Genomic DNA, 25,801 nt, shown 5'->3' with positions numbered 1-25,801 from the left:
ACCTTTCTGCCCTACTCCAGTCCATTCCCCACGCAGCCCAACATGATCATGTTTCTTGACTCCTAAAAGATGTCGGGTTTCCACGATGGCTCAGGTCCCAACTCCTTCCTAAGGCAGAGCTGGCCTTCCCCGAGCTCCTCTGCTCCCTCGCCCTGGTGTGCTGCTGCTCAAGGACCTCTCCCAGGCCCCAGACACACCTCGTCTGCTCACAACTGGGAGCCTCGGGACAGGCTCTTCTGCCTTCCCTCTCTGTGGTCTGACAAACTCCTACTCATCCTTTTCAAGGTCAGCTCTAGTGTCACATTCTTTGTGAAGTGTTCCCGGGTTGCTTCTGGCAGAGTGACTCACTCCCGCTCTGGGCTCCCACAGGTCTGCTTCCTGCCACCATTAAAGCGCCTTTCACACTGGGAGTATCGGCTTTCGTGACCGCCCCTCCCTCCGACCACAGCCTGCAAATCCCAGGCACCTGTGCTGCTACTTCCCAACCCTTTCCAACAGCAGACATTGCTAATCGATCAGAACACTATACCCTACCTACCCTACCCATGTTCTCGGCATCCTTCTCACTGTGGCTTCCCAGCAAGCAATCAAAGAAGGCCTAAGAATCAAACCTATCTAGTATCCCTGTGCCAGACTGGGTTCCTTGAGTTCATTTTGGGGTCCCTGATGCCCGACACATAGTAGTAAGTGCTTATTACTTCACACTGCTTTGCTGGATGAGTGTAGCTGGAACTAAGACCCACACGTTTGGAATCCAACTTGAGTGCTTTCTCTTGTACTTAATTAAGCTCATTTCAGGATATGATGTATGGCCTGTCAAGCTGGCCTGATGGCTCACTCGTTCAAAAAACATTTATGGTGCCCCATAGACATGCCCGGCCCTGTGTTAGGTCTTGGAGACAGAGTGATAAACAAGACCCAGTCCCCACCCTCAGGAAGCTCCCAGTCTCATGAAGAATGTAGACAATAAGTAAACAAGCACAATGCAGAGGTCAGTGCTGCAGCAGGGGTGAGCGCAGAAGACACATCCAACCCAGAGGCAATCAGGGAGGTTTCCTGGAAGAAGAGACACTTTTTAGTTGAGACCTGAGGGATGAACAGGAGTTTGCCTGGGGGGTGGGAGGGGGCTTACAGGGGTGACACCAGAAAAGGGAAATCACCCTTAGTACTTTACTCGGTTTAAAAAATAATCACTTTTGGGGCGCCTGGGTGGCTCAGTCAGTTAAGTGTCCGACTTTGGCTCAGGTCATGATCTCACAGTTCGTGAGTTCGAACCCTGTGTCGGGCTCTGTGCTGACAGCTCAGAGCCTGGAGCCTGCTTCGGATTCTGTCTCCTCTCTCTGCCCCTCCCCGACTCGTGCTCGCTCTCTCTCTCTCTCTATCTCAAAAATAAACGTTAAAAAAATTGTTTTAAATAAAAATAAAAAATTAATTAAAAATAATCACTTTGATTCCTATCTTCAAAATATGTGCAGGGTTTTACTCCTCACCACCTCCTTTGCCACCATACCGGTCCAGCTCTTGCCTCGATTTGTGCCTGGTCTTCCTGTTTCTGCCCTGCCCTTTCTTCTCTGTAATCAGTTAAATACTTATTTTATCATCATTTTACCTTCCCTACTGGAAATGTGTATAGTGTAATAGACATTGTTCCCTTCACGAAAGGCAGCCCCTGTGGCTGCTCCAGAATGCGTGGCAGAGGAAGGCAGGAGTCCTCCGCCCAGGTCACCAGGGGCCTTGTGAGGATATCTGTGTGTCTCTCTCTTAGGGCTCCTTTAGAATCTACTCCCTGTCGGATGACCCCAGTGTGCCGGCCCCTCCCAGGCAGTTTCGGGAATTACCTGACAGCGTCCCACAGGAATGCACGGTTAGGATTTACATTGTTCGAGGCTTAGAGCTCCAGCCCCAAGACAACAATGGCCTGGTAAGAGTTTGGGTGTGGGGCCTTCTTCTGTAGCAAGATAATTACAGTCATCAGCCACAATAATTGTCATGTTCTTTCTTTTGGGGCGTCTGTTATCTCACTAGGGGAAAGATACTCTATCCAAGCAATGTATTCAGGAGGACTGTCCCAATGGGGATTTATCCGAAAGCTTGAAGGGGCTTTGGTTCCTCTGGTTCATGCTTCTCATTTTACAAATGTGACCTCGAGGAGATTTGCGCGGTGCCTCCTCCCTGCTGCCACCCCTTCACCCCTCACCACTTCTCCGAAGGCGGCTGGCGGTCTGCTGCACCAAGGGCCGTGTTGCTCAGACCTCAACTGAGGCGCGGACGCCACCTTTTCGTCAGTGTGGGAGCGGGTGTGGAGGCTACCTGAGTCTGCCCTGGAAACTGCCTTGAACTTGCACTTGACGGTGACACGGCATGCCATCTGTTTTGTCCCCACAGTGTGACCCTTATATAAAAATAACACTGGGCAAAAAAGTAATTGAAGATCGAGACCACTACATCCCCAACACCCTCAACCCGGTTTTCGGCAGGTAACGAACATTTCTAAACGTTTCTCTGTCCTTCGTTTCTCCACGGCTTTTGAGTTAAGGATGTGACATGTGCCCAGCTCTGTTCTAGGCCCCGGGACTGTCAGCAGAGCAGGCAATAAACACGTAAGGTCACAAATGCAAGTGAAAAGCGCCATGAAGAAAATAAAGCCAAGTCATAAGATGGGCTTCTCTTAGATCTGCTCTGAGCCTGGGAGGTCAAGGGGGCCAGGGCCCCGGGAAGGGGGAGGGGACAAGACCCAGAAGTCCAATACGTTTGTGGGTTGCAGACCAGAAGGATGGGCAGTGACTCACCTGTAGCCACGTGTTGGTTCTCACTCCCCGAATCCAGTTTGTGCTTGTTCTCTGGGACATTCTAATCCCACCATTTTGGTCCAGTGAATGTATTAATGTGCCTGTTACCAAAACTGAGGAGGGGGCACAAAATGATGGGGTCCAGATGCCCCTCCATCTTCTGTTCCTGAAGACTCTTAAAAAAGCATTAGTTTCTCCACCGTTACCGCATCAGACTTGTTTCTGGGCTGCTACACCCATCTATCTCTTCAAGGAGATGAGGTCCTTCTCAAGGGGAGGGCACATCCAAGTCACCTCTAAATAGCACCCAGATTTTTCAGCTACTGGCTGCATCCACATTTAATAAAAGCTAATAACTGCTGAACTTTTCCTGGGTGCATGCACCCTCTGGAGCCATTTATATGAAACATCTCAACTTCACAACTCTGGGGTGCTATTGTTCATCCCCATTTGACAACAGAAGAAACTGAGGCACAGGGAGGAAGAGTCTAATGTGCCCAGCTGGCAAGAGGTGGAGTCAGGATTCGAACCCAGGCCATCTGACCGTAGCATCTGTGTGGTGTCCACGTGAGGCTCTCTGTGGCTGCCACCATCTCATTCCATGGTCAGCCTATCAGCAGGGCAGGGCAGAGGTCAGCAGCCCCACATTACAGGGGAGGGGCATGTTGCCAGAGCTCTGTCGACAGAGCTAGTACATGACAGAGCCAAGATTTAGGTAGGAATTCCTGACCAAGCCCCAGGCTTTTTTCCAACACCCTTGGTAATGCTTCATATTCATGGCAAAGCCACCACCTGTAGAATAAATGGTCTTTGTACAAAACGTTTGTGAAAACAGTGTTATTTTCCCAGAACCTTGCCAAATGGGAGAATACTTTGTTCTTGTTTGATGTGTGGCCTATATTTTAATTTCTGGCTTTAATATGTTGCCCATCCTCTTCTTTTCTACTCGTTTGTTGGTTCGCATCCTTACGCACTCTCTCGTGTATGCGCCCATATGTGTGCACACACACCCGTCTTCATCACAGTCTCTCAGGTTCGCACGCACTGTTCTCCCTCACACACACTCACACCTTGTGACACACGCACACAGGACCGCACTCTCACTCGGCTCCTGAGCACACGCGTGCACACACCTGTGCACGCACGTGCACACACACACACACACACACGCTGCCGCACACCCCAAAGCTGCCTGCCGGGGCCAGGGAATGGAAATAATCCTCTGGCACGGCAATATGATCATTTTCCTTTTCTTCCGCTGATCCAGCCCTGAGGTCTAGACAGGAAAAGGCACGCAGGGCAGGAAGGAGGGCTCCATGTGAGGGAGACAGGGAAGCAGGGGAAAGCCAGCTTTCACGGGAGAAAGGCGGCCCTGTCTGAATCGCGCGTCTCTGAGGAGCCAAGCACAGCTTAATTAAGTGGCAGGAAAAGTCTTGCTTGGAGCCCCCCCGCCCCCCACCCCCCACCCCGGGAGGAAGCGACGCTGTCAGGCTGTGCTCAGTCAATCTGTGCCCAGTGTGTGTGTGTGTGTGTGTGGAGCCCCCTCTCAAAGGAGATGCCGCCTCTGCAGGCCTGTGGATGGCTCTTAGTCCCTAGGCTGATTCTTAGGGGGTGACTTTCTTCTCAGCGGAGACCCTCAGGGGTTCTGGGACAGGAATTCAGAAAGGGGCAACCTTTCCTGTGTGCTCAGCCATTGTTCAGTATATTCCCGTCACATCATAGCAACATCCAGGTCATGTTCAACAGAATGTGTGTCTTCTATTAATTGGTGTTCCAAGAAAAAAAGTATTCCTTCCTCAAACCAAGACACCTGGGTGAAAACAGATAATAACTGCAGGACTTCTCAAAGCCTTTAGTTTGACCAGAGGAACTCCAAAACAAGTGGTTTTCTTTTCTTCCTTTCTTTCTTTTTTTTAATATCACAGCTACTGGGTTTTCAGCAATGCAGTCATGCCAAGTGCTTTCTAAACATTTCTTTGCCTGACCCTTATAACAACATGGGATGGTAGGTATTCCTGTCGCTGTTTTACAGATGAGAAAACTGAGCACAGAGGGGTAAAGTAACTGGCCTAGGGTCCCACAGCTAGTAAGCAGCAGGGTTAGGATTCAGACATATGTATTTAAACCCGAGCTCTCCCCCTGAGCAAGCATGTAACATTGCATTATTCTTACTTCTAACACGTACTGCTTCTCAAGTGCTCCTACCCACTGCCACCCACCTGGCTGTCCCAGTCACCATGTCCTCCTCCAGCAGCCACAGTCACCGCCTGGGGACTCTCTGCAGAAAGCCTTGATTTGGGGGTGGGGGGTTAATTTATTTATTTATTTTGAGAGTGAGAGAGCATGCGTATGTGAGCACGCGTGGGAGAGGGGCAGAGAGAGACAGGAAGAGAATCCCAAGCAGGCTCCATACTGTCAGTACAGAGCCTGACACGGGGCTTGATCCCATGAACTGTGAGATCATGATCTGAGCCAGACTCAACAGTAGGTTGCTTAACAGACTGAGCCACCCAGGTGCCCCAGAGCCCTGGGGGTTTTTTTTTGTTTGTTTTTATTTGTTTGTTTGTTTTGTTTTTGAGAGGTCTGGATAGAATCATGGAGATTCTAACATTGCATTTGCTTATTTAGAATGTATGAGCTCAGCTGCTACTTACCTCAAGAAAAAGATCTGAAAATTTCTGTCTACGATTACGACACTTTTACCCGTGACGAAAAGGTGGGAGAAACAATTATCGATCTGGAAAATCGATTCCTTTCCCGGTTTGGGTCCCACTGCGGCATACCTGAACAATACTGCGTGTAAGTTGTCCTGGCCATAAAAGTAGACAATTTGTCCCATCTAACATCAATACCTGGGGAAGCCTTGGGTCCCTACTTCTGTGCCTGACTTCACTGAACCACTCTGACTCAGATATATACTGTTTTTAATAACTGGACTATCTTCGGGAGAATAGGGCCACAGCATTGCCCAAGTCCAGGGCAATGCCCACCCCACTCCCCGATCAGTTTTGTGATGTCCCTCTTTCCCTAAGTGTTTTCTATGGTATCTAATGAGATACAGCTTGTGTTTTCTGGTTTATGAGCTTGCCTATTACGATTACAGTGATTGCAGTCAAACCCCTCATTTTGATGGAGGAGGAAAACTGAGGGGGGAAAAAAGGATTAACTGGCCGGGGCCAAACTAATTGTGGATTTTAGGTCTCTGAAATAGATTTCTAGGCAAAAGCCATTCCCTGCTCCGTCACTACATGGGGACGCCTGTAAGAATAAATAGGAGTATATGTGTATGAATCCAAGAAGAACCTCTCTGCCCCGTGATAACTCTGAGTGTGGACTGTTATTCACAGTTCTGGAGTAAATACCTGGCGAGATCAGTTGAGACCAACACAGTTGCTTCAAAATGTAGCCAGATTCAAAGGTTTCCCACCACCCATCCTTTCCGAAGATGGAAGTAGAATCAGATATGGAGGTCGAGACTATAGTTTGGATGAATTTGGTAAGTGCAAAACCATAGGCTGCAAGCTGGTTACAAAGTATAGCAACTTTGCTGGGTCTGCTTTGGGAGGGGGATGGGCAGAGCAGTGCCCTAATTATACCACAGGCGACTCCGCACACATGACTATCTAACAAAAGCCCCATTATAGCAGGGTTTTGCTGTCTTGTCAAGTGTCAAAGTGTACACATTTTCTTGTCTGTCTTAGGTTTCACTTGACCTTTTTAGGTCATAGCCACTGGAGCTTTGAACACAAAGTTCTAGTAATTAACTAATTTCTATGTAGTGCATAATTAGCTCATAATTTAGCTCAAAAGTGCTCAGATGGTAGTGCAAGAATTTCTCTTCCAGGCTTATTCCATCATTCTTCCTGCCCTTCTCTGAGAAGGCTCGGGGATGCAGGGGGTTTGTTTGAGGACTCTTCTGAGTTCACATCTGGCTCACGTCTGAGCTTGGGGTCTTGCTCTTTCTCCAGCAGTAATTTATAATACAATCAGTCCTGACACATAGCCAGCTAGCTGCGCCATGACAAAGCCTGAAATAAGCTTAATAGAGCATAAGAGCTGTGGCATTATTCACAGTGTTGCAGGGAGGGAGGGCTTCCCAGAGGGGGTGGCAGTGGAGCTTGCCTTGAAGGGTGCACAGGATACCCGGAGAAGGCTGAATAAAGACACACGGGAGTGAAGGTGCCTTCCTGATCCTGCACTGTTTATTCCTGACATTGCAAGAAACTATGCTTTGTCTTCCCATTTGAAGAGGACTTCTGCAAAAGGGATAAGGAATTAACTGGCAAGCAACGTGGCCTCATAGTTAAGAGTACCCCCAGATAATCAAACAACTCCCCCCAAAACTGTCTCAGTCACAACGATCATTCCAATTACTATTGTTACCTAACAAATCACCCCAAAACTTAGCAGCTGAAAAATGTCCATTTTGTTTTGCTCCCAGTTTTGCAGGTCAGGACAGGCTCACCCACAGGGCAGTTCTCACCTGAGTACCTCATGTGCTTGGCTGCTGTCACATGTCGGGGGAGGGGCCAGGCGACAGGCATCCAGGCTCTACGGAGCTGGATGTCCAAGGTGGCTCGCACACATGGCTGGCAGTTGATGCTGGCTCTTGACTGGGGCTAATGATCAGAGCACCTACTCAGGCCTTTCCAGAAGGGCAATCTCTAGATACTCATGCTCGTTCCAGGGCAGATGGCTTCCCTCAAAGCAAGCATCCCAAGTGGACCAACCACATGTCACGTGGCCTTGTATGCCCAGCCTGAGAAGTCGCACAGCATTCTTTCTCCACACTTTAGTGGTCAGATATGTCTCCCGGACTCAAAGGAAGAGGACATAGACCCAACCTCTCATGGGAGAAGTGTCAGAGAATTTGAGGGCTGTTTTTAAAATGCCACAGTAATGCTAGCTGCTATAACAATTAAACTTCCAAATGTCGGCGGCTTAACACAATAGAAGTTTACTTCTCAGAAATTCACAACAGGTATTCCGATAGGCAACAAGCCCTTGGCGTTTTGCAGCTCTGCCATTCTTCAACGCGGGCACATAAGGTTGCTGTTTCTTCTGCATCCAAAAGGCAACCGCACATAGAGTATCTTTCACGAGAGGGCTTTATTGTGCCCCATCTAGAAGTGACACACGTGTCACTTCTACCTGTGTTACATTCTAGCCAAACTAGGTTGTGTGTCCACACCTAACTGCAAGGGAGGCTGGGAAACAGAATCTGGCTGTGAGCCTCTGCCAGAAAAGTAGATACAGGCTGCTCTTACTTACACATTCTGGTATGTTCTGGCCCCTTTGGTGTTGGCAGCCCACAGGTCAGGTGTGAGACTGGTTGGGGTAGGGCCCATGGTCAAGAGCTATTACTATCAATGACTCCTTCACAAATCAAAAGTTCACACACTGGCCCTGCCTGTCCAGTTTGCAGAGTCTGGTTGGAAGGGATACATGCCCCTCAGGGCAACTGTTTTCAATGCCACTTTCTATTCCAGAGGCCAACAAAATTCTGCACCAGCACCTGGGGGCCCCCGACGAGCGTCTTGCCCTTCACATCCTCAGGACTCAGGGACTGGTCCCTGAGCATGTGGAAACGAGGACTTTGCATAGCACCTTCCAGCCGAACATTTCCCAGGTAAAAGAACGCTCCGTCTGAAGACCCATCCTCCGCATCCCAAACGCAGTGGCAACAGCTGACACAGATTTGCCTCTTTTATCTCTTTCGGACACTTTTAGATACACAAGAAATAGAAGGGCAACTCAGATTAGCTTTATCCCAAAGGGGAAATAAATTGTCAGAATTTCCAGGTAGCTCACTAAATCCAGACAGGAGGGTGACTACAGCTCAGGATCTCTCCCTGTCTCTTACCTGTTTCTCTCTCTGAGTTTCTGTTGTTCTGTGCACTTCCTGTGATCCCCTTCCTATGAATCGGAATATTGTAAAGAGTTTCTAAGGTTTTCATGTTAGAATGTAGCCCCAATCTACTTCCAAATGTGGAAAGGATTGGTTGCCCCAACTTGGCCCAACTCTCCACCACTGGACTACTCAGCTGCAGCCAAGCAGGTGGGGTCTGGGGAAGCACTGTACTTGGCCCTACTTGGGTGAGGCAGTACTCTCTGAGACCAAATTGCCAGGGAGGAAGCTGGGCTCAGTGCACAAGATGGCTCATCACAGGACCACATGCATAATGATGGGGGAGAATTAGTTTCCAGCAGCTGGGGAACAGTTTCCAGAGAAACCAGGAGAGACATGGCAAATGACAGAATGATCCGGGTGGAAGCTTGTTACAGGGAAGCCTCCTGGGATGTGCCTGAGAGATTTGGATTCAGTAGGTCTGGGGTGGCTGGAATCTGAGTTTTAACAAGTATCTGGAGGGGTTCTAATGCAGGTGGCCAGGAAATCACACTTTAAGAAATATTAATCTAATGGATGCAAATCATGTTGACCCCACACAACTGTGGATGAGCTTATCTATAAACAGTGGCCTCAGGTGCCCTGGGCTTACTAGTTTGTCACTCACTTCTTGCTTTTATTCTGTTCTACAATTTCATTTCTTCCTTTTCTTATTATTCCTTCCCCCAAAGAGCCCATTCCTCCTCTTCTCTCTCCTCCCACACCTTAAATAAAGTCTTAAGAAATTACAAATTTGTAATTACAAATTACAATCCACATCTCCCCTACACCCCTCCCTCAATCCCTTTTACCTACCAAACTGGACAGACTATAGCTGGGTCTTAGGAGACACCCAAATGCCTCATGTTCTGCATCATGCTTGATGTATTATAGAACCTTGAACCCTAGAGGTTAGTTAGAAGAGATCCAGGATTGTAGGAAAATATATCCTTTTTAAGAGTTCCAGTTAAGTCATTTTGATCATAGCGTATTAGGAAGCCAATCTAGTTTCCTTGGTAAACTTCTTATAGACCAGTCTGAAGGCAGAGTCAAGAAAACATCTGAAATCGGTTTGTGAAATTTAAGTTGCTTCATGGGGTTGATATAGTTTGTTAATGGCACCCCTAGCCCATCTGGAAGAACATTCTAGTCAGATAGATGGACCTGGTCTGTGGCAGGGGAAGACCTGCTCGGGACCTCACCAAGATGGCACCACAAGGATCAGTTGGGCTTTCAGCCTCCCCCTTCTTGCGAGCCTCCTCCCAGGTGGTGGGCACTAGCCAGCCAATAGCAGGGAGTCCTCAACTTTGGGGAACAGTAATGTTCTTGTCGTTGTTTGGGTCTTTACTCTGAACGTGCCACGTTGCAAGTCCTTCTTTAACAAATTAAATACCATTTTACATTATTTTGATTTTCTATCTGGAGATAAGTGGAGAAACCCTTGGATGTTACAAAACTGGGATTGATAGCAAGTAGGCAATGTGATGAATAGAGTTCTGAGTGAGGGACTCAACTTTAAGTCATTGTAAGAGGGTATGTGAGCATGTGTGGGGTGGGGGGGGAGGTGTTAGTGATATGAAGCCCCTTCATTAACCAGGGAACACTCAGACGATGATAGAGTGGGTGCATGCAGTCATCAGAGGTTTCTGGTGAGAGTGGGAAGTGGGTGCCCTAAATGCCATTGAAGATAGATGATTTATCTTGGTTCGCTCTCCTACTCTACTCTTTTTGCCTTCCATATGGACTAATAGTTAGCAGGCCCAAAGAAACAGTTTCACCTAGAAGACATGAAAGAAAGCTATAGGCTTCACTGCTCATCATATAACTTAATTTCTCTTTTCATTTTTAAATGATTTAGGGGAAACTTCAGATGTGGGTGGATGTTTTCCCCAAGAGTTTGGGACCACCGGGCCCTCCTTTCAACATCACCCCCCGGAAAGCCAAAAAGTAAGTAACTATGAGACCCTGCTCTATCGGACTGGGGTCTGGGTGCAAAATCACCTTCAAAATGTGCTCCTTTCAGGTACTACCTGCGTGTGATCATCTGGAATACCAAGGATGTTCTCTTGGATGAAAAAAGCATCACAGGAGAGGAAATGAGTGACATCTATGTCAAAGGGTAAGTTTAGCATGCTAGTTTGTCTCTGACAGACTCAAGGAACGAAACAGATGCTCTCCTTCATGAGTCATCATTATGAAAGGTGTCCATTCTAGGATCCTTGGTTATTTGAAGTTCTTCTATTCCATTAATGCAATCTGCTCAGGAAACTCCAGCAGGACAAAGGGAGGGAGAACAGAAAGAGAAGAGGAATCTCTGTGGATCTTGTTTATGAGCAATCTAGTAAACTATAGGAACTGAAAAACAGTTCTACATTTCTCTTTTAAGAAAATGGGTTAAGTTTATTAAGCCGACTTATTATTTCCTTTTAGTCATTCTTTTAGTCAGCTCTTTAGTCATTCTTTTTAGTCAGTTCATTTTTATTCCTTTTTGATACCTTGAGTAACTAGCCCTAGAAACACAAGTAAGGCTTGTTAAATTTCACTTTGTATATATTTTACTACCAGCAGCTAAAGTCCATGGGAAAGAGGAAACATTAGCGTATTTCCAAAAAAATCATTGATTCTACCAGCATTTATGGGATGCCTGCGTCTAACATGTGAAGTGTCATAGCTGTTCATGATTCTGTTACTCGTATCGTTCAATTCCAAATAGTCCATGTTGATGTTAGTTTCATGTTATGCCCTGGATCAAAGATGTTGAGTACAGAATGGCATAGATGATTAAAATGCCAGACTCTGGAGCCAAACTACCTGGATTGAAATCCTGGCACTTTTCCTACCAGCTGGGCAAGTTAGTAAACTCACTGTTTCCCATCGTAAAAGGCAGATAATGATAGAACCCACTGCTCTGGGATATTCAGAACATTGAGTTATTCAAAGCATTTAGGACAGTGTCTGGCAGATAGTAAACACTGGGTGTCTTAGGGTTCTCCAGAGAAACAGAACAAGTAGAGAGCAAGAGAGAGTGAGTGTGTGTGTGTATAGAGGGAGGAGGGGGAGGCAGAGAGAGGGATTTATAATTAGGAATTGGCGTACATGCTAATGGAGGCTAAGAAGTGATTCTGCCATCCGTAAGCTGGAGACCCAGCAAAGCCCGTGGTATAGTTCAGGATGAGTCCTTCCTCTGCCTTTTGCTCTCTTCAGGCCCTCAACAGATTGCACAAGGCCCACCCACACGGGGGAGGGAAATCTACTTCACCGAGTCCACCAATTCAGATTCTACCTCATGCAGAAACACCCTCACAGACACACTCAGAATAACGTTTAGTCTGGGCACCCTGTGACCAGTCACACTGACACAAAAAATGAACTATCACACTGTGTAAGTGTTAGCTAGTATTACTACTATTCCACATAGACCAGGCTTGGTTCTTTGATATGTGAAAGATAAGATTTGTTGAAATTTAATGCATTCATAAAGTGATAACAAAGTTTCCCTTATGATCCCAAGTGGCCCTCAGTCAAAACTTTGTTGAAGACATAATTACTATCATTTGGGCTCACTGTAAACAAGGAATGTTTCATCAAGTTCTTCATTATTCTTTCTCATTTCAGAAACTTATTACCATTCCCCAAGGAAAACTAATCCTAGCTAATTATATATATGCAAATTTATTTGACTATCATAAGCATTACGTTTTCTCAAATCACGGAAACAAACTCAGGTAATACTGGACTGAGAGAAAACTCTTCTAATCAAAGAATAAAAGCACAACCAAAAGTACCATGTCCTATTTGCAATTCAAATCCAAATACTATATGTGAAAAGATGAATTATGTGTAAATAGCATGCCTAGCACCGTGCACATGTGGGTGTTACACACAAAGTTATACGCATATGCACACAAATACATGGAGTAGTTCAACTTGTTTTAAAGTAAAAAATGTGAAAAGATTCCTATTTAAAACTAAATGTGAGGGGCACCTCGGTGGCTCCGTCGGTTAAGCGTCCAACTTCGGCTCAGGTCATGATCTCACGGTCCGTGAGATCAAGCCCCGCGTGGGCCTCTGTGCTGACAGCTCCGAGCCTGGAGCCTGTTTCAGATTCTGTGTCTCTCTCTCTCTCTGACCCTCCCTCGTTCATGCTCTGTCTCTCTCTGTCTCAAAAATAAATAAACGTTAAAAAAATTTTTTTAAAAAAACTAAATGTGAAAAGATTCAGGAAAAAAAAAAGAGCGGGAAGAGCTTCAGAGGGTAAGCGGTCTGGGGAAGGAAGACAGGAGCACTTTCAGGATGTTACCAGGAAGCGAAGCCATTGACATCCCAGCCAAAGAGTGTGGACTCTGTTCAGCAAGTTAATTTAAAACCTTAAAAGTGAAAAAGAGGAATCTTTCAACTCATCTAGCTAGTCAGTTAATTAACTAGCAAAAACTACAACTATTGTAGTTGAATGATATTAGTAATACCACTACTAATAATAGGATCTAATGTTAGCACGTGACCTTACGTGACCTTCTAGTCTCCATGGTCCTTTGAGGCAGAGTGACAGGCCTGGACTTTGGAGTCAGACCAACAAAGGCTTCATAATTCTTAATTAAGACTTAATTCTGTCTGTTGCTGGCCGTATGACCTTGTGGAAGTTATCTATTCTCTCTGAACCTCAGTTTCCTCATCTGTAAAAATGGAGATAGTTATGCAATTGTTGGGAAGAATAAAACAAGGCATGCTAATTAGTACTGGTTCACAGCAGATGATCCGTAACACAGTTAAGGATATCCCTCTTCCCGTTCTGGCCCTTCTAAGCCATGATCTTTCCTTCTGTCCCCATGTCGACCAAGTGAAGGGAGCACAGATTGTTAACCACATTTTACAGATGGGAGATGAAGCCCAGAAAGTGAAGTGGCAGATTTCATAGCCAGGCCTGCCTCCTACTGAGAATCTCTATCTGTGGGGTCCAGGCATCAGTATTTTTTAAAAACTGCACAGTCGATTCCACTGTGATTCTAGGTGCCATCAGCCTGCAGAACCATGCATTCTACCCTGTTACCAGGCTAACCTCCAACATTCCCATGGTTCCTAAAACACACACCCTCCCAACAGCCGACAGATATGACAACAGTTTCCTCCCTCGTGTGTTCATTCATTCATTTATTCATTCATTCATTTATTCCTTCACTGGACCTACTACATGCCAGGCACAAGGCAAAGGAAACTTTTCCAATGTCAAAAGTTAAGATGTTAAATTGTTTATGGAAGTGAATTTTCATAGATATGCAGATGGAAATAACTTGGCTTACATCTCCCTTGCTAGTCTTGTTAATGTGATCATAGTGCATTTAAGAATAATAAAAAAAGGAAGCTGTAAGATTACTTGAGTCATGCCTGTTTTGTTTGCTTAAATGAAATATGGAAGAGGAAATGCTAAAATTTTGAACTAACTCATATTCATTAAGCCTATCAGCAGTGATGACAGACACTGATGAGTTATAGTTATAAAGACCAGCAGCATAGCCAGCAAGCCTCAGGGTTCCCAAAATAGAAGTTGTTGATATTTTCCAGAAAATGTCACCTTATCCCTGTTAACTGAAGTCTAAAGGGTTTCCTGCTTTTGGTTTTAGGGGAATTATATTTTATTTGGCTACAACCTGTGTTGGATGCAACAGAGCGCCTCCCCTTAATAAATCACCCCCAGCTCCGCAGATAACTGGAACCCGCCCAAGAAAAGTGCATTAATTTCTTCTGCCCTTCACTTCCTTAATCACTGCAGAGTTTTGTGGCTAGATTACCTGTCAATCCCGTGAAGCTAAGTCTGTTTGCTTCTGCTTTTCAGCTGGATTCCTGGCAGTGAAGAAAACAAACAGAAAACAGATGTCCATTACAGGTCCTTGGATGGTGAAGGGAATTTTAACTGGAGATTTGTTTTCCCGTTTGACTACCTGCCAGCTGAACAACTCTGTATCATTGCTAAAAAAGTGAGTTCTGAAATAGGCACATGGGAAGTGGGTGTCATGGACAGATACAGGGCATGTAGGAGCTGCTCAGCCCCTTAGGGGTCATGGGTCCAGCTCTCTCGTGATACAGATGGGGAACCTGGGACCCACAGAGGTGCAGATACTTGCCCAGGCTCACAAAGCTAGGACAGCTATTTGTGCAATTAGGAAGTATCCGGAACACAACTGTCCTTCCCTAACATGTTGGCAGCAGGGTGAAAGATCTAGTAAAGGGTAGATCCGGGGGTCTCGTATTAATATAGGCAACCACCTAAGTGTGTTTTTATATCACAGGGAGACTGATTTCTTCCCACGATAAACAGAACTGTTTGACTCGCTAACCAAACAGGTGAAATATTAAAGTAGGTGAAATTTAGGGGTGCCTGGGAGGCTCAGTCAGTTAAGCATCCGACTTCGGCTCAGGTCATGATCTCACAGTTCATGGGTTTGGGACCCGTGGAAGGCTCTGTGCTGACAGCTCAGAGCCTGGAGCCTGCTTCAGATTCTGTCTCCCTCTCTACCCCTCCCCCGCTTACTCTCTGCTGTCTCTCTCTCTCAAAGTAAATAAACATTAAAAAAATTTTAAGTAGGTGAAATTTTCCTTTTACCTTCTTTATTAAAACTCAGCATCTGTTTTACCTCCCTCAGAAGCACTTCCCTGAGGGTTCAGGGCCCTCGTGGTTGATAAGACTCTAGTTACAGAACTCAACTCAAACTGGCTTATACCAAAAAAACTGATTTATTGGTTCACATTACTAAAACGTCCAGGGATGGCTGGCTTAGGAATGCCTGGATCCCAAGTTGAACTGATGTCTTTAGAAATTGTTCTCACTTTCTCCACCCCTCTCTCTCTGTCCTCTCCTGTGGCCCTCCTTCTCTGGTGGAGGCAAGATGGCTGCCAGCAGCCCCAGCCACCTCCTGCCCTCCCAGAAACCTCAGCAGAAAGAGAAGAACTAATCCCCAATTGGCGCCAACCAGAGTTCTGGAATTGGGCCTCAGTGCCTCTGCCTGTTTGGGGTCACGTTCCCATCCCTGAACCAACCAACGTGGCCTGGGGATGCAGTGCTCTGACTGGTTCTGGGGTTAGGAATGGAGTTAGTTCTTCCCAAACTGCAGGACAGTCCCCAAGGAAAATCTGGATGCTTTTTTTTTTTTTCTCCAAAAAGGAGGCCTGAGGTCTGGGCAGGCAATAATAACAGATGTCTTTTATGGGTCCCCTGTCCCATTCCTGTCCCCCACATTCTATAAACTTTTCCTAGTTCTGCCTGCTCACCTTCTCTCCCCACACCTGATCAAAATGCATCTGCGTCACGTCCCATATAACCAGACCCGTCCCTCTGCTGGCCCTGCTCAGTGCTGACACTGTGGGGAGCGTTTTTCTGTGCCTAGTGAGAGAAATGCCTTCAAAGGGCACTGTCTAGAGACCTCCTGGTTCAACCAGATGTCAAATCCTGCACACTTCCAGATGGTGAGGCAGACTGGCGAGAAGGGGAGGGACTTAGGGTCAAGCAGGCCTTTCTTACTTACCCACGTCTACTGCTGGACCCCTCAGCGCCCTGAGTGTCACCTGGAGCCTGACCCCACACAGGACAGTCAGTGGGGCCAGGACGAGCTTCCTAGCCCCTCAGAGCCAGGCCCCCTGAGCCCTGCAAAGGGCAACATTCATGGAATGTCATCTGAAAAACAAGAAACAATCCAACCATCTTTCTTCGAATTCATGAATCACTGGGGGATTCCCATTACGTAGGTGTGATTAGGCTGTGGAGGTGTTATTGTGGTTGGCTAATACTGTTTGGGCAGAGGCAGAGACCAGAGGTGAGAACTTAGAGGACCCTTACCCAGTCCTCCCTCCACCCAGCTTTAGAACGAGGAATCCGGGGGTCTTGGTTGACCGCAGCGTGTAACAAACAGCAGTATTGTCAAAAGCCAAAAATGTCAGGACATTTTTTTTTTTTTTTTTTAACATTTATTTATCTTTGAGACAGAGGAGACAGAGCATGAACGGGGGAGGGGCAGAGAGAGAGGGAGACACAGACTCGGAAGCAGGCTCCAGGCTCTGAGCCATCAGCCCAGAGCCCGACGCGGGGCTTGAACTCACGGACCGCAAGATCGTGACCTGAGCCGAAGTCGGACGCCCAACCGACTGAGCCACCCAGGCGCCCCAGGACATTTTAAACCTACACTGAGAAAAGGGAGAAAGCCGGGTCCCAGTCTCCTCACCATCATGTGAAATGATGTGCTCAGATACCCACATGGGGTGGGAAGAAGGTCACTGAGCAAATGTGACACCCCAGTGGGTGATATTGTGGGCTGGCTTCGGACAGCCTGGCTGTTAGTCCGAGCTGGCCATAGTGGTCTCGGGGTGGGGAAGCAGAAATAATCACTCCCCAAACCCCAGGAATGGCAGCAGGAAGTCACGCTGATAGGAACATGGCAGGCAGGAAACCTTCTGTTTGGGGATTGCCTGGGGCAACCTTTTTGTCACCCAGCTGGTGGCCTTGAGACTTCCGGGAGAGACCAGCCGCCCTCCATACCATGGGGTAGAGGGGTGAGGGCAAGGGAAAGGGGTGTTAGAGGTGGGATGCAAAGGAGAGAAAAAAGCCCCATGCCCTGATGCTGGGGTCTCGAGGGGCCCAAAGGGAAGGTTTCAGAGTTCAGTGGTGTCATTTGGTTTTTCTGTTTATCTTGTCATTTTAGGAGCATTTCTGGAGTATTGACCAAACTGAATTTCGGGTCCCACCCAGGCTGATCATTCAGATATGGGATAATGACAAGTTTTCTCTGGATGACTATTTGGGTAGGACTTACATTTGGATACTTTTCTCTAAGAAATTTTACTTTGATTTAGTGAAATCAATTAAAATTTAGAATCAATTATTCAAATCTCCAATACTGTGGGTGATTAAGGGTTGGGGCACACTCACTGCCTGCATGTCCCCTGGGTGGTGTGGGCTGCCTGTCTTCTGTCCCAGGTCCTCCGAGAATTTCATGCAGTGAACGTCACCCTTTTCTGCAGGCCCCATCTACTCTCAAGGGCCCCTAAGGAGGCTCTTGCACCAGTTCCTGTCTTGCCATGAAGACACAAATCCTGTCTTCACAAGGGGATCCCACACCCCTCCCTCCACGTCCAAACTACCCACTCTACCTCCTCAGCACCTCGGAATTGGCTCCCTCCTCCATGCTGCTCTCCAAGATTACTGAGGTTCCCTAATGTCATCAGCCATTGTTCCTTCCCCCAGGTCCATCCTCCTCTGTGGTTAAAGGCACTTACTAAACAATCCCCCCACCACCACCCCCAGTACATGTGTTCCCTTTCTTGGCACACATGCCCCCCACCCCCACCCCCAGTACATAATGCTCTTCTGATTTCTACTTTCCCAGGCCCAGGTTTCTGCCTGGTTGGCCAGCTCTGTTTTCTCCTCCCCCTCTTTAAATACAGTCTTTTGCCTTCCCTGGGGTTCTCTGGCCCTTCCCCCAAACAATTTACACTCCCCACTGAGTTGAAGGTAAAGCTTCAGTGTTCACCTGTCAGCAAGGTATGACTCCTAAACCAGCACAAGGAGCCTGACCACTCACAGTGCCTCTGTTCAGGGCAGCTTGAGACCACTATGAGCAAATTTCAAATGTTTAATTATTTTGAGCTTGTAGAAGAGCTCAGTTTATGTTTGTGTCTTTGAGAAATAAACCGTGTCAACCTCTGTGAGATGCAGAGTGGTGGGTAGACATTTCTCTACCACTTTCCATCCTATCTGGAAGGAATTTTAAATGTCCACCAGGATCCCTTTCTCTAACTCACCCATCACCTGCTCAAGATCATTGTGTGCCTCTCCTCCGACAAGAACATCATGTTCACTTGTGAACAACGGCTGATCCGTGGAAGCTTATGTGGATTTAATTGTTTCCTTGGCTAGGTTTCCTGGAACTTGATTTGCACCACACCATCATTCCAGCAAAATCATCAGAGAAATGCAATTTGGACATGGTTCCAGACCTCAAAGCCATGAACCCCCTTAAAGCAAAAACTGCCTCACTGTTTGAGCAGAAGTCCATGAAGGGATGGTGGCCATGCTTTGCGGATAAAGATGGCTCCCGTGTGATGGCTGTATGAGTATTTCCCAGTTCGGGGTCATTTATTTCTTTCATCATTCAGGCTTTGCCCTCTATCAATCAACTTACTCCAGATAAAGAAGTGTTACATTGATGGGGCTTTAAGCTACAGGAATGGTTTGTACTGGGATTACAAGAGAAGGTGGTAGATGCCGTGAGTGTATGTTTGGGGTTGCGTGGAAAGTGGGGGGATTGGAATGGTAGAAAGCTGAGAGCCCAAGTGGTTGCACCATATTTCTTTAGGACCCTCCTTCCCTGAGAAGGCTAATTTATCCAGAGTTCCAGTACAATTCAGTGCAGGAAAGGGCACTTCAAACTCAAACTCGTGTTTAAAAAAAAGTAAATTTTAAAAAGGTGGAAGAAGCAGGGAGCCCTGACATCCACTGAACAAGAAGGCCGTAACTTACAATTTGGAGAATTCAAGATAGATTGTGGTAGAGAAGCAGAAGTCTGGGTTACCATGCCATGTCACCAAAAACTACCTATTTCATCATGTATTACTGTCATTCTTATAACAGCTAACATTTTAGATCACTGATGATGAGCCAGACAACATGCTAAGTGACTGCTTTATGCTCAAATCTTGTTTTTAAAAATAACTTTGAGGTATAATTTACATAAAATCAACCACACCCATTTAGAGTGCACAATTCCATGTGTTTTGACTGATATAGACACTTAAGAAGCCACCACCAGAATCAAGGATCCAGAACATTCCCACTGGTCCAGAAGTTTCTTTGTGCCCTTTGCAGCCTACTATCCCCTCCACCCCTGGCCCAGGAAACCACTTATCTGTTTTCTACAGAGTAATTTACACAGAATCTCATTTCATTCTAGACATTATCTCCAAATTGTAGATTTAAAAAACAGGCTTGGATATAATATTATAGGTCAACTATACTTCAGTTAAAAATTTTTTAAAGTTTTCTTTATCAAACAAAAGAATAAAAAATATTGCTGAACTAAGTAAAACAAAAACAAAAGCCCCCAAAACGGGCTTGGAGAGATGTAGCAACTTGCTGCGGGCAGACACCTCATTTTGTCCAACTCATTAGCATAGGAGTCATTTGGCTCCACCCCCTAACCAAGTGCCGGGGTTGGGGGTTCTTAGGCTGCCGTGACCAAGTGGGCATTCTGGGGTCCTAGAAAGCCCATTACGAGCCTGGGCATAAAAGTGGGCAACTTTCTAGACGTCTTTCGGCTTCAGTGTCCTTGGGTGCACATGAAGGAAATAGCAGTACCTGCTGTATAGGGTTGCTGTGAGCCTTACATGAGCTCATCCACGTAGAAGGCTTAAACAGCATCCAGTGCATCACTTAGGAACCTGTATAAACACGAAGGCAGCATTCATTCGTTCACTCATTCATTCATATATTCAGCTAGTGTGCATCGAGTACCCATGAAGTGTCAGCCCTGCTCCAAGCAGTGGGGCTACCATGGTTAAGCAGGAAGCATGCAGACTCTCTGGGAGCCTACAGTTAATGCTCAAGAAGTATCAGATATTGGTATCAGCAGTATTTAGGTTAATCTGGGTCCAAATAAAGTTACGAAGGGTAGTGTGTGAGAAGGCAAGGAGATGGCTATGAGAGAGTTAGATGATGGGGTACAGAGAATGAAAAGCAGGGACTGGGGGGAGGGAAAGCAATTTTTCCTCTCAGTTTCCCACAAGGAGTCGGTTCAGAAACACATGGAAGAGGAAATGCGATGAAATCTCTTGAGGAAAATTTAAGGCAATCTAAGGATTGTTTTACAAGAATAAAAATCATTGCTCAGGGAATACTCCTTGGGTTGAAGTGAAAATATTTGTGAAACGTGATGTCATGTGTTTAACCTGTTCTGCTTTACTGAAGGGGAAAGTGGAGATGACGTTGGAAATCCTCAATGAGAAGGAGGCAGACGAGAGGCCAGCCGGGAAGGGACGGGATGAACCCAACATGAACCCCAAGCTGGACCCACCAAAGTGAGAGGCCCTCTTTGTTCTTCACAACGTCTGATCCCCAAACACCTGCAGTCTGAAAAGCCCCCCTTCCAATGCGCTTAATGGACTGGATTCACTGTTGTCTTAATTTTGTACTTAATGGGGGTGGGGGATGGAAGAGCCTGGTGATCTGGCTTCATTTTAACCCTTGTCCCTTCCCACAAAACCAAAGTGCAGAGTATCTTCAGCATCTTAGGAGGCTATAAAATGTTAAAGAATCTTTCTCAGCCAACTAAGGGGAATAATATCTTTTCTTGACTTTATAAATGTTATTAATTATTCTCTAAACTGTGTTAGGTTCTGAGGGAAAATTCCTGTCCCACCTGAACTGGGTAGGTAAAACCATTTCTTTGCAATGCAGCCGGCCAGAAACCTCCTTCCTGTGGTTCACCAACCCGTGTAAGACCATGAAGTTCATCGTGTGGCGCAGATTTAAGTGGGTCATCATCGGCCTGCTGATCCTGCTGATCCTGCTGCTCTTCGTGGCCGTGCTCCTGTACTCCTTACCGGTGCGAGTCCTTGGGCTCTCGTCTTGGCGTTTTGTGTGTGAATCACAGTCTGTCATCTAACTTGGGTCTGGCCTTGGTTGCTCTTCAGCAGACTGACCTACTTCGTGGTTGTGGTGTCGCAGCCCTTCAACATGTGGAAATTTTGCAGTAATGCGTGTTGTGATAAGCATGACATTCTTAGGGTTTCATAATTACAGGCAGAACTTCCTGGTTGGAAGAAAAAACTTTTGGTTTCAAGAATTCTAGGAGAAATCCCTCAGACCTTTAGCAGTATGTACCAGGACAATAGCCAGCATTTCTGACTGATCTTCCTGCCTTCACACTTCCTTGGTCCAAACCATCTTGTAGGCTAACTCCTTATCCTAGCATTCACAGATTCCCCCCAGTATGGGCTCATTGTAGGTCTACACTAATCTTGAACTTCACTCAAACTAGCTAGTTCCCCCAACCCCCAGCAGGTATTGCCCTTACCTGACAGGATGCCTTTGCCAATGCTATTCGCTTGCCTGTGTCGTGTCTATCGAAACTTTCTTATTTGTTCTTTAAGGCCTGCATCACATAACCTGTCCCTTAAGTTTTCCTTAACCACCTCAGTCATAAATGGGAGTCTAAATGGGAGGTTTGCCAGTGTGCCCAGAAGTAGTACCTCCATTCTTTCACTCAAGGAATTTATTGAACATCTACTATAGGCTGGGAATTGGGATGTCGAGATGACCAAGGCATGATTTCTGCCCATAAGCAGTTCATGGCCTGAGGACAAGCAGACATAGGAGCAAGTCAATTACTATGAAAGGCAAGCTATTATGGACATATGAACAGATTATCATAGGACCTCATTGCTGAGGATGGTTTCACCAAGGAGGGGGCATTTAAGCCCATTTTGCCAAGTGAAGAAGGGATAGTCCAGGCATTTAAAGACCCTTATTTCGATTCATATTAGTAATAATACAGCTGTTTTTGTGTAGGGTGGCATAGTCACAACCCCAACAGCAGAGATTTTAAGTCTCTATTTTTTCCCAGTATAATACTTTCTGTTTGTTAATGCACACACACTATTTTCTAGTTATAAGTAGTCCAATCTGTCTTGACCATTTAAAAAAAAACTCCTCAGTTATTTTTACTGATTTAGATTTTATTGACTTAAACAAGTGGTTCCCAACTGGGGGCAATTTTGCCCTCAGGAGGATGTTTGGCAATGTCTGGAGGCATTTTGGTTGTCACACCTAGGGGTGCCCGCGTGCCCCTGGCATCAGGCAGACAGAGGCCAGGAAAGCTGCACATCTTGCGATGCACAGGACAGTCCCCAGCAATAAAGAATCACGGAGTTCTAAATGTTGGTAGTGCCAATGTTGAGAAGCCCTGACTTAAAATATATACATTTTTTAACATTTTTGTTTCCTTTTCAGAACTATTTGTCAATGAAGATTGTGAGGCCAAATGCATAATGAAAGCAAAGGCTTCTTTTCAAGTCATCCAGCAATGAGGGAATCCTGTCTCTGTTACGGACCAAAACCAAGAGTGATTTTGTGTCTGAGACAACATCGCCGTGACTTGTCACATTACTTCACCGAGGCCATCAGTTCCCGGAGGGTCTAGGTCCTGGGAAGTCAGGCCAACAAGCAACATTTTTATTTTCTTATCTTGTGAAGTATTAAAAAGTTTTAACCATGTTTTTCAGGATATTTTTCAAGGTGGCTGGTTCCATTTAAAAAAGCATCATTTTTACGTGTCCTTAATTTTATAATTCAATTTTTAGAAACTGCTGAAATCAAAGTGGAAAAATTTCTGCACCTTAACTTCATATGCTTATTTGTAATCAACAAAAAGGACTCTGCATTATAAAATATTTAGCATAGCTAGAGTAATTCTTATTTATGCCTGCAGCCATTGTTACGATATTTTATACGGATGAATGTCATGAGACTCTATTCAACCTCTGTGATGGACTCAAATAAAAACATTTCACCTTTGACACATAGCTGTTTATTGTAGCTGTGGGCTGAGTTGGGAAGGACACAGTTTCCAGTCCTCTGGGTCTCAGGAGATGGAAGGCCACAGCATCCCACTTGGCTGTAAACCTTTTATATATGTGTGTTGCCAAATCCTAGCCAGTGGGCCAAACTGAGGCTAATATAATAAATCACAAAAGCTAACAGTTATCAGAAGTACTCACTCTGGGGGCGCCTCGGTGGCTTAGTCAGTTACGTGTCCGACTTTGGCATGTCACGATCTCACGGTTCGTGAGTTTGAGCCCCGCGTCGGGCTCTGTGCTGACAGCTCGGAGCCTGGAGACTGCTTCGGATTCTGTGTCTCCCTCTCTCTCTGCTCCTCCTTTGCTCATGCTCTGTCTCTATTGCTCTCAAAAATAGATAAAACATAAAAAAAATATTTTTAATTAAAAAAAGAAGTCCTCACTCTGTGCACAGCATTGTTTCACATGCTTTATGTTTATTAACTCATTTAATCCTCCAGATAATCTATAAAGGTAGATAACATCAACTCCATTTTACAGTGGAAGAAATTGAGGCACAAAGGTTAAGTACTTTGCATAAGGCCACACTAACAATCAATGGTAGAGCTGGAATTGGAACCCAGGCAGTCTGGTTTCTCTTCTTCTTCACTTCTCTTAACCACAACATGATACCACCGTGGGAAGGCTATCAAGGGGAGCACAGGGCTGAATGGTCAGGTGATGAATGACAGTAGCGACCCAGTGTGGCTCCATGCCAACACCAAACACAGCGTGCCTTCTAGAACATTGTCCTGATAATATTTGAGACCACAGTGACATCGTCAGATAGTTCTATTCGAAACACAGAGCCAAGGGGAGCAAGAAATGGTACAATAATGGTGATGCTTTTGCACATTTAGACAACATTATACCACATTGGTGACTATCTTAACATTATTGCCGAGTTGTTTCATATTTTGAGCATTTTATGTTCTCAGAATTTTAACATTCTAGTGTGCTCAATACATAAAATGGCTAACAGAGCACTAACTAAATCAGAATGTTCACCCTTCCCCCAGGCGCCTTGTATTCTGTCCCTTGAGTCTGGCGATGGTATCTCCCCCCCGAAACACCTCCACCCACCTGCACTGGTGGGAGCTGTGCCCACCCTTGAAGTTCTTGTTCAAATGCCACTTACTTCTTACGCCTCCTAGGCCTCAAAGTGATCCTTCAATATCAGATGCAAACATATTAGTACAACCCTCCTGGAGATATGTTTAAAAGCCTTAAAAATGTTTGTGCCCTTTGACCCGGTAATTTCACTCCTGAGTATTAACTCCAAGGAAATAATGAGAAAGACAGCCAAAGGTTCATGTACAAAAATGGCACATTACAGTGGGCTTTCTAATGGCACAAATCAGAAACCTAAATGCCCAACTATAGGGGAATGGTTGAATATATGGTGCAATCCCTATATTGGTGCACAAATGAAAACATATCAACTTTTAAAATTTTGTTACTGGGGCGCCTGGGTGGCTCAGTCGGTTAAGCGGCCGACTTCAGCTCAGGTCATGATCTCGCGGTCCGTGAGTTCGAGCCCCGCGTCGGGCTCTGGGCTGATGGCTCAGAGCCAGGAGCCTGCTTCCGATTCTGTGTCTCCCTCTCTCTCTGCCCCTCCCCCATTCATGCTCTGTCTCTCTCTCTCTGTATCAAAAATAAATAAACGTTAAAAAAAATTTAAAAAAAATAAAAAATAAAAAAAATAAAATAAAATAAAATTTTGTTACTGACATAGGAAAATGCTGATATGTGAGAAACAAAAAAAAATCATAATACAAATATAAAATAAGCCCCCAAATACATGTGTGTCTATAAGGAGAGGCATCAAAATATTAGCAGTATAAGGAGTTTACGCGAGATTTAGATTTGGGCATATTTAAGTCATTTATAAAAGTAAATCAACATTGGAGGTTCATAACAATTTTTTTACCTAAAACTAAGGGATCAAGCTTTGACAAATATTGCCGTACTTTGTTTCACCTTATAGCTCTATAGGTGTGGCTCGTTTTCACAACCAACTGTAAGCTCCTTTAGGACAGAGGGTGCCATGAAGCAGCAGGCCTGGATTTGTATCCTTGGTCATGCCTCAGACTCCTCTGCAACCTGGGAACAATAGTGCCTGCCTCACTGGATTAAGGTGAGGGCTAAATGAAATCCTGTGTGTCAAGTACCTTTACAATATCTGAGGCCTGGTAGGCACTCGATGCACGGACGTTCGGTATTACATCAGATGGGTAAAAATCTGATGTTCTAGTCCCAAAAGCAGATAAAAGCCGACTGTTTTCCTTCTAAGACTCACCAAATAGGAGAAAAGCAAGATCTAAGACTATCTGCTACCTCCTCAAGGCCGAGAAAGAAGGAAGTAGGGGTCTCAAGGTTGGGAGGTAGGAAAACAAGTCAGCTCTCACCAATTCGGGTGGTTTTGTAGAAGTGTTGTGTGGGTGATGGCAGGGACACCTGCGTTCTTCCAGTGGTTTCTGCTCCCGTCTGGCGACCAATGGTCCCTCCCTGTTATGGGGTTGACAGGTGT

At 45.8% G+C, this 25,801-nt stretch overlaps 1 protein-coding gene and 1 long non-coding RNA gene across 3 annotated transcripts in view; one reads left to right on the top strand and one right to left on the bottom strand.

Annotated features, from left to right (window-relative positions):
* The window catches only part of MYOF (myoferlin), a 153,597-nt gene extending 130,365 nt beyond the window's left edge, over positions 1 to 23,232 (top strand). For both annotated transcript variants that reach the window (XM_042909322.1, XM_042909321.1), the window contains 13 exons: positions 1,766 to 1,921; positions 2,386 to 2,477; positions 5,418 to 5,588; positions 6,137 to 6,285; positions 8,279 to 8,418; positions 10,535 to 10,623; positions 10,700 to 10,795; positions 14,507 to 14,648; positions 17,364 to 17,463; positions 18,578 to 18,768; positions 20,624 to 20,733; positions 21,113 to 21,260; positions 22,667 to 23,232. In XM_042909322.1, coding sequence (XP_042765256.1) covers positions 1,766 to 1,921; positions 2,386 to 2,477; positions 5,418 to 5,588; positions 6,137 to 6,285; positions 8,279 to 8,418; positions 10,535 to 10,623; positions 10,700 to 10,795; positions 14,507 to 14,648; positions 17,364 to 17,463; positions 18,578 to 18,768; positions 20,624 to 20,733; positions 21,113 to 21,260; positions 22,667 to 22,705 — 1,623 coding nt within the window. In that variant the 3' untranslated portion in view covers positions 22,706 to 23,232. The remainder of the gene's footprint in view (positions 1 to 1,765; positions 1,922 to 2,385; positions 2,478 to 5,417; positions 5,589 to 6,136; positions 6,286 to 8,278; positions 8,419 to 10,534; positions 10,624 to 10,699; positions 10,796 to 14,506; positions 14,649 to 17,363; positions 17,464 to 18,577; positions 18,769 to 20,623; positions 20,734 to 21,112; positions 21,261 to 22,666) is intronic.
* LOC122202787 lies at positions 14,463 to 23,468 on the bottom strand. The gene is made up of 4 exons (XR_006194880.1): positions 23,434 to 23,468; positions 21,075 to 21,467; positions 16,194 to 16,342; positions 14,463 to 14,514 (listed from the first exon to the last, which is right to left on the bottom strand). It is a non-coding gene; the product is annotated as an uncharacterized LOC122202787 (long non-coding RNA).
* Between the last annotated feature and the right edge of the window lie 2,333 nt (positions 23,469 to 25,801).

The sequence above is a fragment of the Panthera leo genome, chromosome D2 (assembly GCF_018350215.1).
Source record: "Panthera leo isolate Ple1 chromosome D2, P.leo_Ple1_pat1.1, whole genome shotgun sequence".
NCBI lineage: Eukaryota > Metazoa > Chordata > Mammalia > Carnivora > Felidae > Panthera > Panthera leo.
Note: the sequence above shows the minus strand (reverse complement) of the source record. Positions and strands in the feature narration are given on the sequence as shown.